Source organism: Pseudophryne corroboree, chromosome 5 (assembly GCF_028390025.1).
Source record: "Pseudophryne corroboree isolate aPseCor3 chromosome 5, aPseCor3.hap2, whole genome shotgun sequence".
NCBI classification, from domain to species: Eukaryota; Metazoa; Chordata; class Amphibia; order Anura; family Myobatrachidae; genus Pseudophryne; species Pseudophryne corroboree.
Genome location: NC_086448.1, coordinates 6,888,928 through 6,904,883, shown reverse-complemented (window position 1 = coordinate 6,904,883; position 15,956 = coordinate 6,888,928). Strand labels below are relative to the sequence as shown.

General features: G+C 49.4%; 1 protein-coding gene across 1 annotated transcript in view; it reads left to right on the top strand.

Moving 5' to 3' along the window:
• LOC134927077 (kinesin-like protein KIFC3) overlaps window positions 1-15,956 on the top strand; it is a 280,022-nt gene that overhangs the window by 110,853 nt on the left and 153,213 nt on the right. The window contains exon 7 of the mRNA XM_063921075.1: window positions 4,488-4,625. Within this exon, the coding sequence (XP_063777145.1) occupies window positions 4,488-4,625 (138 nt within the window). The remainder of the gene's footprint in view (window positions 1-4,487; window positions 4,626-15,956) is intronic.

Here is a 15,956-nt window from a genome sequence, read left to right as displayed (position 1 = left end):
GGGTGGTTAATCAACTGGAAGAAGTCCTCGTTGGTCCCTGCTCGGAGCATGGTGCACCTGGGGCACTGCTGGACACACACAGCCAAAGACTGTTTCTGTCTTCAGAGAAATTACAGGACAGGATCAGATACTTCCTCTCTCACCCAAGAGTGTCGATAAACTTGGTGATGAAAGTACTAGGCCTCATGGTGTCGGCTTTCGACATGGTGGAGTACGCTCAATTTCATTCTCGCCCTCTACAACGGTTAATCCTTTCCAAGTGGGACGGCCTACCTCATCGGATCAGGTCTCAGATGAACTCGTTGACGCCGGAGGTTCGTCTGTCTCTGTCCTGGTAGTTACAGGACCAACAGTTGAGCAGGGGCCATCCCTTCTGGATCCCTAACTGGGTTCTTCTGACTACGGGCGCCAGTCTGAGGGGTTGGGGCACGGTGTTGGAGCAACACTCTCTCCAGGGTCGGTGGACCAAGGAGGAATCTCTCCTCCCGATAAACATTCTGGAATTGCGGACAGTGTTCAATGCTTTGACTCTTACCCTGCCTCTGATACAGAACAGGCCTGTTCAAGTACAATCAGACAACGCCATCATGGTGGATTACATAAATCATCAAGGTGGCAATCAAACCCGCATGGCAATGAGGGAAGTGTCAAAAAAATTTCACTGGATGGAACGCCATCTGGCAGCAATATCGGCAGTGTTCATTCCGGGAGACCTCAACTGGGAAGCAGATTTCCTCAGTCGTCAGGACGTGCACGCTGGAGAGTGGAGCCTTCATCAGGAAGTCTTTCAACTCCTAGTGGACAAGTGGGGCCTACCAGATGTAGACCTGATGGTAACTCAGCACAATTACAAAGTTCCGGTCTTCGGATCAAGGACAAGGGATCCTCAAGCTGCGTTTGTGTACGCACTGGCAATTCCATGGAACTTTCGGCTGCCCTACGTGTTCCCTCCAGTGTCACTCCTGCCCAAGGTGCTACGGAAGTTCAAGCAAGAAGGAGGAATACTACTTCTAGTTGTTCCAGCGTGGCCCAGACGGCATTGGTTCTCAGACCTGCAGGGTCTATCGATAGAGCGTCCTCTTCTACTTCCTCAATGCCCAGACCTCCTCTTTCAGGGCCCTTGTATCTACCCGGACCTGGCCAGACTGGCTTTGACAACGTGACTCTTGAAGCTTCACTCTTGAGGGCCAAAGGGTTCTCTGAGGCAGTTATCCAAACTATGCTAAAGGCCTGCAAACCGGCTTCTGCATGGATATTTTGGTGCAAAACAAATATAAATGAGAAATCAATACTATATTTAGTGGGTTTTAAATTAAGAGTTATTACTTAATTATTATTAGGACATAAAAATACTCAACACTGTCATTACTATTGGTATAAATGTCTGTCACTAACACTGTCATTATTATTACTATAAACGTCAGCCACCGAAAAATGGAGGTACCCACGTGAGCTTTAGATCTGAAAAACATTATGTTTTGAGAATAGAACTGACGTGTTATGTAACTAGCCATTAGGATTTGATCTGGGACATTTCGTGTCCCGGTTTCTGCACTTTAAGCTGAGAAGTGCACAGACATCAGAGTCCGTAGGTCAGGTGACCAACTGTTGATGCGGTTACCTGGCTACGGACCGGGGATTCTTTCCGCGAGCGGAAGTGATGTGTCCTGTGCCGGAGGTTTGTTTACTCGGCACGGACACGATCGCGCCGTGAGTGTTGTTTTGTGATCGGCTCTCCGATGTGTAGGAGAGCCGGCACTATTCACATTGGAGGTTGATCTTGTAACTGGATCATAAGTGGATAGACTGTTTTTGGGCCGCCCTGGGGATTATGTACAGTGTAAGGCCATAAACTAGGGTTGCTAGGCAACAGTACTGCATGACCCGGAAGTGACTTAAAAAATCGGAGCTAAAGGAATCACATGATTATTAAGATATATAGTGACCCGGAAGTAATATATACTAATGGATTAAACTTATGTCTTTTTTAAATACATTATTAATGGAAGAACTGTACAGTATGATAGAGTCTAATTTGTATTGTATTTTATATATTATTTATACATGTTTTGTGGAGGAGATTGACCAGTTTGGAGTTGAATGGATTAAACAGGTGTGGCCAATTAGCAGCCATTTTAGGGTATAAATATAGAGGCCCTTGCACTGATCAGATCACCTTTGAGAAAGCTGCAGGTTCTGCAGCGAAACGCATCAGGTGTTTAAATCCGGATCACCCTCATCAACTGGAAGCTGCACTTGCCACATCCGGACCTTTAGTGGACTTTTACAAAAATCTGCAGATAAACAGGCGAACACTTTGCCAACTGGTGACACAGGCCTGCCACTCAGCATTGAGGATTCCGCAATCTGGTGAGGATACAGGATCCCAACGGTTCTACCACCCGCTTAAAGGGACGCTATCCAGGGGACCCCCTCCTCCAGCGGTAACTAATGTGGTAATATTGCCATCAGGACTGTGCTGTCAGCCCAGATTTTACCTTATTTCATCATTCTTATTCATAGTCCACATAAATGAAGGAACGGACATTATGATGGAGGCAGCTTCATGGTCATTCTGTTTGTCTTTCCATTTTAACAAGTCCTTCTTATTGATGCATTTTTATTAAATAATTGTTATTTTTCACCTTTAATCCATTCATCTCCACGTGTCTTAATCTCCACCACAATCATTAGATTTTATATGTTGATTATTATACCATTAATTGTACAGCGCTGCTACCTTGTTTGTTGTTTATTGTTCCTAGTGTTTACAGGATTGACTAGACCTGTTTTCTAGCAGCCGCTACAATTAGAACACCAGCCCACCTTGCGCCTGATTTTAACCTTGGTTAAAATCCTTCTATTTATTATAGGGTCTGGAATTCTTACTTTAACCTGGTGTGCTGCTAAGAATGACGATGCTTACACGTTTAGTACTTCCAGACTTCTGGCTTTTCTTTAACAAGGTCTGGACTTAGGTCTTCATCTGGCCTCCCTCAATGTTCATATTTTTGCCTTGTCGGCGTGGTTTCAGAGAAAAATTGCGTCTATACCTGACATTCATACTTTCGCTCAGGGTGTCTTATGGATTCAGCCTACCTATGTCCCTCCTGTGGCTCCATAGGATCTGTCTGTTGTCCTGAATGCCCTGCAAGAGGCCTCTTGAGACTGTGGACCTTTAATGGCTTACTGTTTTTGTTGGCTATTGCCTCTGCTAGGAGGGTGTCGGACTTAGGTGCTTTGTCCTGTCGTCCGCCTTTTCTGATATTTCACCGTGACCGGGCAGTTCTTCGAACTCGCCCTGGTTATCTGCCTAAGGTGGTGTCATCTTTTCACCTAAACCAAGAGATTGTGGTTCCGGCCTTTGTCTCTTCTGGTTTATCCTCCAAAGAGCGGTCTTTGGATGTGGTACGGGCTCTCCATATATACATGGAGACGTCTTCCTCTGTCAGGAGGTCAGAATCTCTTTTTGTACTGTTTGGTTTTCACAAACGTGGCTGGCCTGCGAATAAGCAAACCTTGGCCAGATGTATTAGAAAGGTGATTGCACAAGCTTATGCACAGGCTGGACTCCCAGCTCCTGCTGCTATCAAGGCCTATTCTACTCGGTCTGTTGGACCTTCTTGGGCAGCCCGCCGTGGCGCATCCGCTGAACAATTGTGCAAGGCGGCTACGTGGTGCTCAGTGAACACGTTCATTAGGTTCTATGCCTTTGATACTTCTGCCTCCCAGGATGCTTCCTTTGGATGCTGGGTCCTTGTACCTGCTACTGTGTGTCCCCTCCCATGAGGAATTGCTTTAGGACATCCCTGATGTATTCCCTGTGGAACACCAGTGTACCCCGCAGCAGAAAAGGAGATTTATGTTAGACTCTGGAAATCTCTTTCTGCGAGGTACACTGGGTTCCACAGGGTGCCCACCCTGACGCACTTAGCTTCTTTGGGTTTGTATGGCATTAACCGCTGGTCCCTTCTCCTATCGTGAGAACAAATGTGGTTCTATGTGACTAACATTTGCATTCTCCTTTACCTGCTACTGCATTGGACTGGTTAACGAAACTGAGCTCCAGTGCCCGGAGGTGGGGTTATAGAGGAGGCCCCGCAATGCATCTTGGGAACAGTCAAAGCTTTAGCCTGTTGGTGCCTCTGGATCAAGATTCAACTCTACACCCCAATGTATTCCCTGTGGAACCCAGTGTACCTCGCAGAAAGAGATTTAACTATGGTAAGTCTACCATAAATCTCCTTTTATGCGACCCACATCCTATACTGTCTCCCGCAGGGTGTGACCCGCACCTTATACTGTCACCCACATGGTGTGACCCTGTGCTCTATACTTATACTGTCTCCCGCAGGGTGCGACCCGCACATTATACTGAAACCCACAGGGTGTGACCCGCACCTTATACTGTCTCCCGCAGGGTGTGACCCGCACATTATACTGAAACCCACAGGGTGTGACCCTGTGCTCTATACTGTCTCCCGCAGGGTGTGACGGATTCGGAGAAACATATCCAGAATCTGAGTGTGGAGAACGAGGGCCTGAAGCAGAGTCTGAGCGTCACTCAGGGGTTACTGGAGAAATTAGCTGCTGTGAACACTCAGCCGTCAGCTCAGCTTGTCAAGGTACTGAGTATACAGAGCACTTCTCACATGTTCCCATCATACCTGTGCTGTATAACACGCATGTGCCATGGACTGATTTCGTATATAGTATGGGGTCCCTTCTGTTTTTCCAGCCATTTCTGTCCCTCTCAGTAATGCTTAGTCCTTGTCATTATCACCTTAGCAGTATTTCTGGAACCCTGACAGCTCCTAATATGTACATTTGAGCCCTCATCATCTACCATCTGTCATAAGTAATCTTTTCCTGTGGCCCTCTCCAGTCTATCCTCATCTCTGCTGTCCTCTCATTTCCACTCTGCCCCTCTCCAGTCTATCCTCATTCCTGCTGTCTCATTTCCTCTCTGGCTCTTTCCAGTCTATCCTCATCCCTGCTGTCTCCTCATTTCCTCTCTGGCCCTCTCCAGTCTATCCTCATCCCTGCTGTCTCATTTCCTCTCTGGCTCTTTCCAGTCTATCCACATCTCTGCTGTCTCCTCATTTCCTCTCTGGCCCTCTCCAGTCTATCATCATCCCTGCTGTTTCCTCATTTCTTCTCTGGCCCTCTCCAGTCTATCCTCATCCCTGCTGTCTCATTTCCTCTCTGGCCCCCTCCAGTCTATCCTCATCCCTGCTGTCTCCTCATTTCTTCTCTGGCCCTCTCCAGTCTATCCTCATCCCTGCTGTCTCCTCATTTCCTCTCTGGCTCTCTCCAGTCTATCCTCACCATGCTGTCTCCTCATTTCATATCAGGCTCTCTCCAGTCTATCCTCACCCTGCTGTCTCCTCATTTCCTCTCTGGCTCTCTCCAGTCTATCCTCACCATGCTGTCTCATCATTTAATCTCTGGCTCTCTCCAGTCTTTCCTCACCCTGCTGTCTCCTCATTTCCTCTCTGGCCCTCTCCGGTCTATCCTCATCTCTGCTGTTTCCTCATTTCCTCTCTGGCCCTCTCCGGTCTATCCTCATTTCTGCTGCTACATCATTTCCTCTCTGGCCCTCTCCAGTCTATCTTCATCCCTGCTGTCTCATTTCCACTCTGCCCCTCTCCAGTCTATCCTCCTCTCTGCTGTCTCATTTCCACTCTGCCCCTCTCCAGTCTATCCTCATCCCTGCGGTCTCCTAATTTCCTCTCTGGCCCTCTCCAGTCTATCCTCATCCCTGTTGTCTCCTCATTTCCTCTCTGGCTCTTTCCAGTCTATCCACATCTCTGCTGTCTCATTTCCTCTCTGGCCCTCTCCAGTCTATCCTCATCCCTGCTGTCTCCTCATTTCCTCTCTGGCCCTCTCCAGTCTATCCTCATCCCTGCTGTCTCCTCATTTCTTCTCTGGCCCTCTCCAGTCTATCCTCATCCCTGCTGTCTACTCATTTCATCTCTGGCTCTCTCCAGTCTATCCTTATCCCTGCTGTCTCCTCATTTCCTCTCTGGCCCTCTCCAGTCTATCCTCATCCCTGTTGTCTCCTCATTTCCTCTCTGGCTCTTTCCAGTCTATCCACATCTCTGCTGTCTCATTTCCTCTCTGGCCCTCTCCAGTCTATCCTCATCCCTGCTGTCTCCTCATTTCCTCTCTGGCCCTCTCCAGTCTATCCTCATCCCTGCTGTCTCCTCATTTCTTCTCTGGCCCTCTCCAGTCTATCCTCATCCCTGCTGTCTACTCATTTCATCTCTGGCTCTCTCCAGTCTATCCTCATCCCTGCTGTCTCCTCATTTCCTCTCTGGCTCTCTCAGTCTATCCTCATCTCTGCTGCTGTCTCATTTCCTCTATGGCCCTCTCCAGTCTATCGTCATTTCTGCTGCTACATCATTTCCTCTCTGGCCCTCTCCAGTCTATCCTCATCCCTGCTGTCTCATTGCCTCTCTGCCTCTTTCACTTCATTTCTTCTATGGCCCTCCCCAGCCTATCCTCATTTCTGTTGTTGCCCCGACCCTCTCCAGTATATCCTCATCTCTGCTGCCTCATTTCCTCTCTGGCCCTCTCCAGTCTATCCTCATCCCTGCTGTCTCCTCATTGCCTCTCTGACCCTCTCCAGTCTATCCTCATCTGTGCTGTCTCCTCATTTCCTCTCTGGCCCTCTCCAGTCTATCCTTAGCCCTGCTGTCTCCTCATTTCTTCTCTGGCACTCTCAGTCTATCCTCATCTCTGCTGCTGCCTCATTTCCTCTCTGGTCCTCTCCAGTCTATCCTCATCCCTGCTGTCTCCTCATTTGCGTTCTGGCCCTCTGCAGTCTATCCTCAACCCTGCTGTCTCCTCATTTAATCTCTGGCTCTCTCCAGTCTATCCTCACCCTGCTGCTACATCATTTACTCTCTGGCCCTCTCCAGTCTATCCTCAGCCCTGCTGTCTCCTCATTTCCTCTCTGGCCCTCTCCAGTCTATCCTCATCCCTGCTGCCTTCTCATTTCCTCTCTGGCCCTCTCCAGTCTATCTTCATCTCTGCTGTCTCCTCATTTCATCTCTGGCCCTGTCCAGTCTGTCCTCATCTCTGCTGCCACCTCATTTCCACTCTGGCCCTCTCTAGTCTATCCTCAACCCTGCTGTTGCTCATTTCCTCTCTGGCCCTCTCCAGTCTATCCTCATTTCTGTTCTTGCCTCATTTCCTCTCTGACCCTCTCCAGTCTATCATCATCTCTGCTGCCTCATTTCCTCTCTGGCCCTCTCCAGTCTATCCTCATCCCTGCTGTCTCCTCATTTCCTCTCTGGACCTCTCCAGTCTATCCTCAGCCCTGCTGTCTCCTCATTTCCTCAATGGCCCTCTCCAGTCTATCCTCATCCCTGCTGTCTCCTCATTTCCTCTCTGGCCCTCTCCAGTCTATCCTCACCCTGCTGTCTCCTCATTTCCTCTCTGGCCCTCTCCAGTCTATCCTCACCCTGCTGTCTCCTCATTTCCTCCCTGGCCCTCTCCAGTTTATCCTCATCCCTGCTGTTTCCTCATTTCCTCTCTGGTCCTCTCCAGTCTATCCTCATCTCTGCTGCTACATCATTTCCTCTCTGGCCCTCTCCAGTCTATCCTCAGCCCTGCTGTCACCTCATTTCCTCTCTGGCCCTCTCCAGTCTATCTTCATCTCTGCTGTCTCCTCATTTCATCTCTGGCCCTGTCCAGTCTGTCCTCATCTCTGCTGCCACCTCATTTCCACTCTGGCCCTCTCTAGTCTATCCTCAACCCTGCTGTTGCTCATTTCCTCTCTGGCCCTCTCCAGTCCATCCTCATTTCTGTTCTTGCCTCATTTCCTCTCTGACCCTCTCCAGTCTATCATCGTCTCTGCTGCCTCATTTCCTCTCTGGCCCTCTCCAGTCTATCCTCATCCCTGCTGTCTCCTCATTTCCTCTCTGGACCTCTCCAGTCTATCCTCAGCCCTGCTGTCTCCTCATTTCCTCAATGGCCCTCTCCAGTCTATCCTCATCCCTGCTGTCTCCTCATTTCCTCTCTGGCCCTCTCCAGTCTATCCTCACCCTGCTGTCTCCTCATTTCCTCTCTGGCCCTCTCCAGTCTATCCTCACCCTGCTGTCTCCTCATTTCCTCCCTGGCCCTCTCCAGTTTATCCTCATCCCTGCTGTTTCCTCATTTCCTCTCTGGTCCTCTCCAGTCTATCCTCATTTCTGCTGCTACATCATTTCCTCTCTGGCCCTCTCCAGTCTATCCTCATCCCTGCTGTCTCCTCATTTGCGTTCTCGCCCTCTGTAGTTTATCCTCAACCCTGCTGTCTCCTCATTTCATCTCTGGCTCTCTCAAGTCTATCCTCACCCTGCTGTCTCCTCATTTCCTCTCCAGTCTATCCTTATTTCTGCTGCTACATCATTTACTCTCTGGCCCTCTCCAGTCTATCCTCATCCCTGCTGTCTCATTTCCTCTCTGGCTCTTTCCAGTCTATCCACATCTCTGCTGTCTCCTCATTTCCTCTCTGGCCCTCTCCGGTCTATCCTTATTTCTGCTGCTACATCATTTACTCTCTGGCCCTCTCCAGTCTATCCTCATCCCTGCTGTCTCATTTCCTCTCTGGCTCTTTCCAGTCTATCCACATCTCTGCTGTCTCCTCATTTCCTCTCTGGCCCTCTCCAGTCTATCCTCATTTATGCTGCTTTATCATTTCCTCTCTGGCCCTCTCCAGTCTATCCTCATTTCTGCAGCTGCCTCATTTCCTCTCTGGCCCTCTCCAGTCTATCCTCATTTCCTCTCTGGCCCTCTCCAGTCTATCCTCATCCCTGCTGTTGCTCATTTCCTCTCTGGCCCTTTCCAGTCTATCTTCAGCCCTGCTGTCACCTCATTTCTTCTCTGGCCCTCCCCAGTCTATCCTCATTTTTGTTGTTGCCGACCCTCTCCAGTATATCCTCATCTCTGCTGCCTCATTTCCTCTCTGGCCCTCTCCAATATATACTCATCTCTGCTGCCTCATTTCCTCTCTGGCCCTCCCCAGTCTATCCTCATTTCTGTTTTTTCCTCATTTCCTCTCTGGCCCTCCCCAGTCTATCCTCATTTCTGTTTTTGCCTCATTTCCTCTCTGACCCTCTCCAGTCTATCCTCATCTCTGCGGATGCCACATTTCCTCTCAGGCCCTCTCCAGTCTATCCTCATTTCTGCAGCTGCATCATTTCCTCTCTGGCCCTCTCCAGTCTGTCCTCATCTCTGCTGCCACCACATTTCCTCTCTGGCCCTCTCCAGTCTATCCTCATCCCTGCTGTTGCTCATTTCCTCTCTGGCCCTCTCAGTCTATCCTCATTTCTGTTTTTGCCTCATTTCCTCTCTGACCCTCTCCAGTCTATCCTCATCTCTGCTGCCACCTCATTTCCTCTCAGGCCTTCTCCAGTCTATCCTCATTTCTGCAGCTGCATCATTTCCTCTCTGGTCCTCTCCAGTCTGTCCTCATCTCTGCTGTCACCTCATTTCCTCTCTGGCCCTCTCTAGTCTATCCTCATCCCTGCTGTTGCTCATTTCCTCTCTGGCCCTCTCCAGTATATCCTCATCCCTGCTGTCTCCTAATTTCCTCTCTAGCCCTCTCCAGTCTATCCTCAGCCCTGCTGTCACCTCATTTCCTCTCTGGCCCTCCCGTCTATCCTCATTTCTGTTGTTGCCTCATTTCCTCTCTGACCCTCTCCAGTATATCCTCATCTCTGCTGCCTCATTTCCTCTCTGGCCCTCCCCAGTCTATCCTCATCTCTCCTGCTGCCTCATTTCCTCTCTGGCCCTCTCCAGTCTATCCTCATCTTTCCTGCTGCCTCATTTCCTCTCTGGCCCTCTCCAGTCTATCCTCATCTCTGCTGCCACCTCATTTCCTCTCTGGCCCTCTCCAGTCTATCCTCAGACCTGCTGTCACCTCATTTCCTCTCTGGCCCTCCCCAGTCTATCCTCATTTCTGCTGCTGCCTCATTTCTGGCCCTCTCCAGTCTATCCTCATCTCTGTTCCTGCCTCATTTCCTCTCCTGCCCTCTCCAGTCTATCCTCATCCCTGCTGCCGCCTCATTTCCTCTATGTGTTACGTTCTTTGTGCTCCGAACGAATGAAATGGATTGGTAAGTCCCGAGCACAAGAACGTGACGCTGAAATGATGACTTGGTATAAGCAATAACCCCTAGCAACCTAACTCCGTTGTTTCAGCCGCATGGTCCGTCTACGCCTGCGAGACTATGTGTTCTTGGGCCCACGGCAGCCGCGTTTGAAGGGCAGATTAGGTCTGCCCAACTCCGATGCCCCCCGGTCTTAGTATGGGACAAGGCGTAAACGGAGACGGGATGATAACAAGGGGACCTCTAACTAAACACAAAAACTGAGCCAGTGGCTACTTCAGAACAACAAACTAATAGTATGTGCGGCACGGCCGTCAATGGGAAAGAAAACCAAGGTACGCTATCCAGACCCTACACGGCACCGCCGTATATCAGGAAGGACAGCTATGGCAGAACACCTCCGCAAAAACACCAAAAGGAACAAGAATAAACGGAATTCCACGGCCAAGGCCGCAAGGCGCAGCTGAAGGCCGCTACTCACAACACCGGGAACAACCGTAAGCAAACTGGAATCTTCGGATCTCTAATGCAGGAGACGACCGGCAGGAAGGCAGGGAGAAGTACAACGATCGACTTTCGACACCAGGAGTCAGGACCACCAGAACAAGATGACTGGACTACAGAACACAGGACAGGGAATCTTCTCCAGAGCAGGAACAGCTCACAGGAAGCTATCACCGGCGTCTGAGTAATGCACTGAGACAGAATATAACATGGAGCCCTCCAATAGCTGCAGAGAACCTAATTGGTAATGTCGTGCAGCTGTCTTGCTGCACGACTCACATCTAAACAGGTGTATTAGATTCACATGGCAATGGGGAACGCGGTCCGCCTGTGGCTTCCCCGTTGCCAGGGACCCGGAGGCTCAGCGCGGCCGGCGTCCTGGCGTTGCTAGGCGCCCGGCGGCTCAGTGTTCATGGCGTCCTGGCTTTGCTAGGCGCCGTGCGGGAGAACAGGGAGGCGCGGCGGCCATGACTGTTACTCGGAGAGCCGCCGCGCCTAACAGTACCCCCCCCCCTTGAGGGGGGGTTAAAAAAACCTAGATCTGGGTTTCTGAGGAAATTCCTGAAAGAACAACCTCTTGAGTCTAGGGGCATGTAAATCCTTGTCCAGGACCCAAGACCTTTCCTCCGGGCCATTTCCAATGAACCAAAAAATAGAGCCGACCACGAGAAAACTTAGAATCTAAGACTTTTTCCACAAGGAACTCTTGTTGACCCAGAACATCCACCGGAGGTCTACCCTGGAAAGTCTTCCAAGGAAATCTCTTGGAAAAAATATATGGCTTCAAAAGAGAACAGTGGAAAGTGTTGCCAATTTTAAGTGATTTAGGCAACCGTAGCCAAAAAGCCACTGGATTTACTTTCTTGACAATAAGAAATGGTCCAATAAATCTGGGTCCCAATCTAGCCGAGGGTTGTCGGAGCTTGATGTTGCGGGTTGACAACCACACCTTTTCCCCCACCTTAAATGTGCACAGGCGTCGGGACCTATCAGAAAAAACTTTCTCTCGGAAAGCAGCCTTCTTAAGGGCAAGGTGTACCTTCCTCCAAATAACTCTGAGACGGGAAGTTAAGGTCAACGAAGAAGCTGGACAATGAGGGGTAAAGGAATTGGCTCTAGGATGAAAGCTCAGGACCGAAAAGAACGGAGACTCCTTGGTGGAAGAATGGCAAGAGTTATTATAGGCAAACTCGGCCAGAGGAAGAAAATCTGACCAATCATTCTGAAGTTTGGCAGTATAAAGATGTAAATATTGTTTTAGTGACTGATTGACACGTTCAGTCTGTCCGTTAGACTGTGGATGGTATCCAGAAGTTAAAGAGAGTTTCATGTTTAATGAGGCACAAAAACGTTTCCAAAAACGGGCAATGAATTGTGGTCCGCGGTCTGAGACTAAACCATGAAGCCTGAAGACATGGCGGAGAAACAAAACTGCCAAAACTTGAGCGGAGGGTAATCGGGGAAGAGCAATGAAGTGGGCCATTTTGCTAAAATGGTCCACCACTACCCAAATTACCCGGAATTCCGGATGAAAGAGGAAGATCCACCACGATATCCATGGAAATGTGTGACCATGGCCTGAGAGGAATAACAAGAGGCATGAGTTGCCCGACCGGCAGAGATCGGGACACTTTGTGCTTAGCACAATCCTGACAGGAAAGGACAAATTCCCTTACATCCTTGGAAAGATTAGGCCACCACACCGAGCGAGAGATTAACTCCAAGGTTTTAGCAATACCCGGATGACCAGAAACCTTACTATCATGAAACTCAGCAAGGACAGAGCCTCTCAAGAACTCAGGGTCAAAGAGACGATCAGCAGGAGTAACACTGGGAGCCTGCTGCTGAAGCTGGACTAGCTGTGTGAATAAATCCTGTGTGAGATCGGCCCGGATGACGGATGATGAGACAATGGGGGTTACGGGAGAGTGGTTATTGTGAGCAGGAAGTAAACAACGTGACAGGGCATCGGCTTTGGTATTCTTAGAACCGGACCTGAAGGTGATGATGAACTTGAATCGAGTAAAAAACAGCGCACAACGTGCCTGCCGAGCATTCAGCCGTTTTGCTGATTCAATATACTGTAGATTCTTGTGGTCCGTGAACACAGTAATGGTATGCTTCGCTCCCTCAAGCCAGTGCGTCCACTCCTCGAAAGCCCATTTAAATGCCAGCAACTCTCGATTACCAACATCATAGTTGGATTCTGCAGAGGAGAATTTCCTGGACATGAAGGCACAAGGGTGTAACTCCAGAGACAATGGGTCTTCTTGAGAAAGGATGGCTACCACTCCAACCTCTGAGGCGTCCACCTTGACAATAAAGGGAAGATCTGGGTTAGGGTGTCTGAGTACTGGAGCTGAGACAAAAGCCTATTTTAGGGCCAGGAAGGCAGACTTGGCTTGAGGCGACCAACTGGAAGGATCTGCTCCTTTCTTTGTCAACGCCACAATAGGAGCAACTAAATCTGAAAAGGCATGAATAAAACGCCTATAATAATTCGCAAAACCTAAGAATCGCTGGATTGCCTTTAAGTTAGTGGGTTGCGTCCATCTTAGGATTGCCTGGAGTTTCTTTGGTTCAATGTAAAACCCCTTTGAAGAAATAATATACCCTAAAAAGGACACATCTGTGATGTGGAAATCACATTTCTCCAATTTGGCGTACAAGTGATTCTCCCGTAACCTCTGAAGTACTAGTCGCACATGGACCATATGCTGTTCGGAAGACTCAGAATAAATAAAAATGTCGTCTAAATAAACGACCACGAACTTCCCTAGAAAGTCACGGAGGACATTGTTAATAAGATCCTGAAACACCGCAGGAGCATTAGACAGACCGAACGGCATTACAAGATATTCGTAATGTCCAGATTGTGTACTGAAAGCCGTTTTACACTCATCCCCAGATCTTATTTGGATGAGGTTGTAGGCCCCTCTAAGATCAATTTTGGAAAAAATAACTGCAGTTCGGAGCTGATCAAACAGCACCGAAATCAACGGCAAGGGGTAAGTGTTTTTAATAGAGATTTTATTCAAGGCCCAATAATCAGTACACGGTCTAAGGGATCCGTCTTTTTTCTCAACAAAAAACCCCCCTGCACTTAACGGGGATTTCGAGGGCCTAATAAACCCCTTCTTCAGACTCTCCTGTACATAATCATTCATAGCCTTAGTCTCTGGGCCAGATAATGCATATAGTCTCCCTTTTGGCAGAGTGGCACCGGGGACTAAGTCAATGGCACAGTCATATGACCGATGAGGAGGCAGAATATCTGCATTACCCTTAGAAAAAACATCAGCAAAATCCTGATATTCCGAAGGTATAAGTTCCGGAGTGACAGCCGCGACCCAGACTGGACGAGAAATACATTCTTTAACACAAAAGGGACCCCACTGGGAAATTTCCCAAGACCGCCAATCTATGGTGGGATTATGAAAGGCGAGCCAGGGGTGACCTAAAACAACAGGTACAGCCGGACAATGGGTAAGATAAAACTCAATTTTCTCGGAATGTAAGGCCCCCACTGTCAGTTGAACTGGAGGGGTGCGATGAGTAATTACCCCATTAGAGAGTGGACCACCGTCTAACCCGTGCATGGTGATAGGTCTATATTTAAATGAAACTGCGGAATTCCCAAAGCCTGAGCCCAGGCAAGATCCATAAAATTCCCAGCAGCTCCGCTGTCAATGAAGGCTGACACAAACGAACTGCGACTTCCAGAAGAATTTTTTACAGGAACTAACAAGGAAACGTTTGAGGAGATTAACTGCAGACCCAAGTGAACCCCCTCACAATTCACTTGGTCAGAGCGTTTCCCTGCTTATTTGGGCAGTTATGTGCCACGTGTCCCTTCCCACCACAATATAAGCAGAGCCCCGAATTTATGGAGTGGTAAGTCCCGAGCACAAGAACGTGACGCTGAAATGATGACTTGATATAAGCAATAACCCCTAGCAACCTAACTCCGTTGTTTCACCCACGTGGTCCGTCTACACCTGTGAGACTATGTGTTCTTGGGCCCACCGTAGCCGCATTTGAAGGGCGGATTAGGTCTGCCCAACTCCGATGCGCCCCCGGTCTTAGTATGGGACAAGGCGTAAACGGAGACGGGATGATAACAAGGGGACCTCTAACTAAACACAAAAACTGAGCTAGGGGCTACTTCAGAACAACAAACTAATAGTATGTGCGACACGGCCGCCAAAGGGAAAGGAAACCAAGGTACGCTATCCAAACCCTACACGACACCGCCGTATACCAGGAAGGACAGCTATGGCAGAACATCTCCGCAAAAACACCAAAAGGAACAAGAATAAACAGAATTCCACGGCCCAGGCCGTAAGGCGCGGCTGAAGGGTGCTAGTCACAACACCGGGAACAACCGTAAGCAAACCGGAATCTTCGGATCTCTAATGCAGGAAGGCAGGGAGAAGTACAACGATCGACTTTCGACACCAGGAGTCAGGAGCACCGGAACAAGATGACTGGACTACAGAACACCGGACAGGGAATCTTCTCCAGAGCAGGAACAGCTCACAGGAAGCTATCACCGGAATCTGAGTAATGCACTGAGACAGTATATAACAGTGAACCCTCCAATAGCTGCAGAGAACCTAATTGGTAATGTCGTGCAGCTGCCTTGCTGCACGACTCACAGCTAAACAGGTGTATTAGATTCACATGGCAACGGGGAACGCGGTCCGCCTGTGGCGTCCCCGTTGCCATGGACCCAGCGGCTCGGCGCGCACGGCGTCCTGGCGTTGCTAGGTGCCGTGCTGGAGAACAGGGAGGCGCGGCGGCCGTGACTGTTACTCAGTGAGCCGCCGCGCCTAATACTATGACCCTCTCCAGTATATCCTCATCTCTGCTGCCTCATTTCCTCTCTGGCCAGACCCAGTCTATCCTCATTTCTGCTGCTGCCTCATTTACTCTCTGGCCCTCTCCAGTCTATCCTCATCCCTGCTGTCCCCTCATTATCTCTCTGCACCTCTACAGTCTATCCTCATCTCTGCTGTCTCTTCATTTACTCTCTGGCCCTCTCCAGTCTATCCTCATCTCTGCTGCTGCCTCATTTCCTCTCTGGCCCTCTCCAGTCTATCCTCATCTCTGCTGCTGCCTCATTTCCTCTCTGGCCATCTCCAGTCTATCCTCATTTCTGCAGCTGCCTCATTTCCTCTCTGGCCCTCTCCAGTCTATCCTCATCTCTGCTGCAGCCTCATTTCCTCTCTGGCCCTCTCTAGTCTATCCTCATCCCTGCTGTCACCTCATTTCCTCTCTGGCCCTCTCCAGTCTATCCTCATCCCTGCTGTCACCTCATTTCCTCTCTGGCCCTCCTCAGTCTATCCTCAT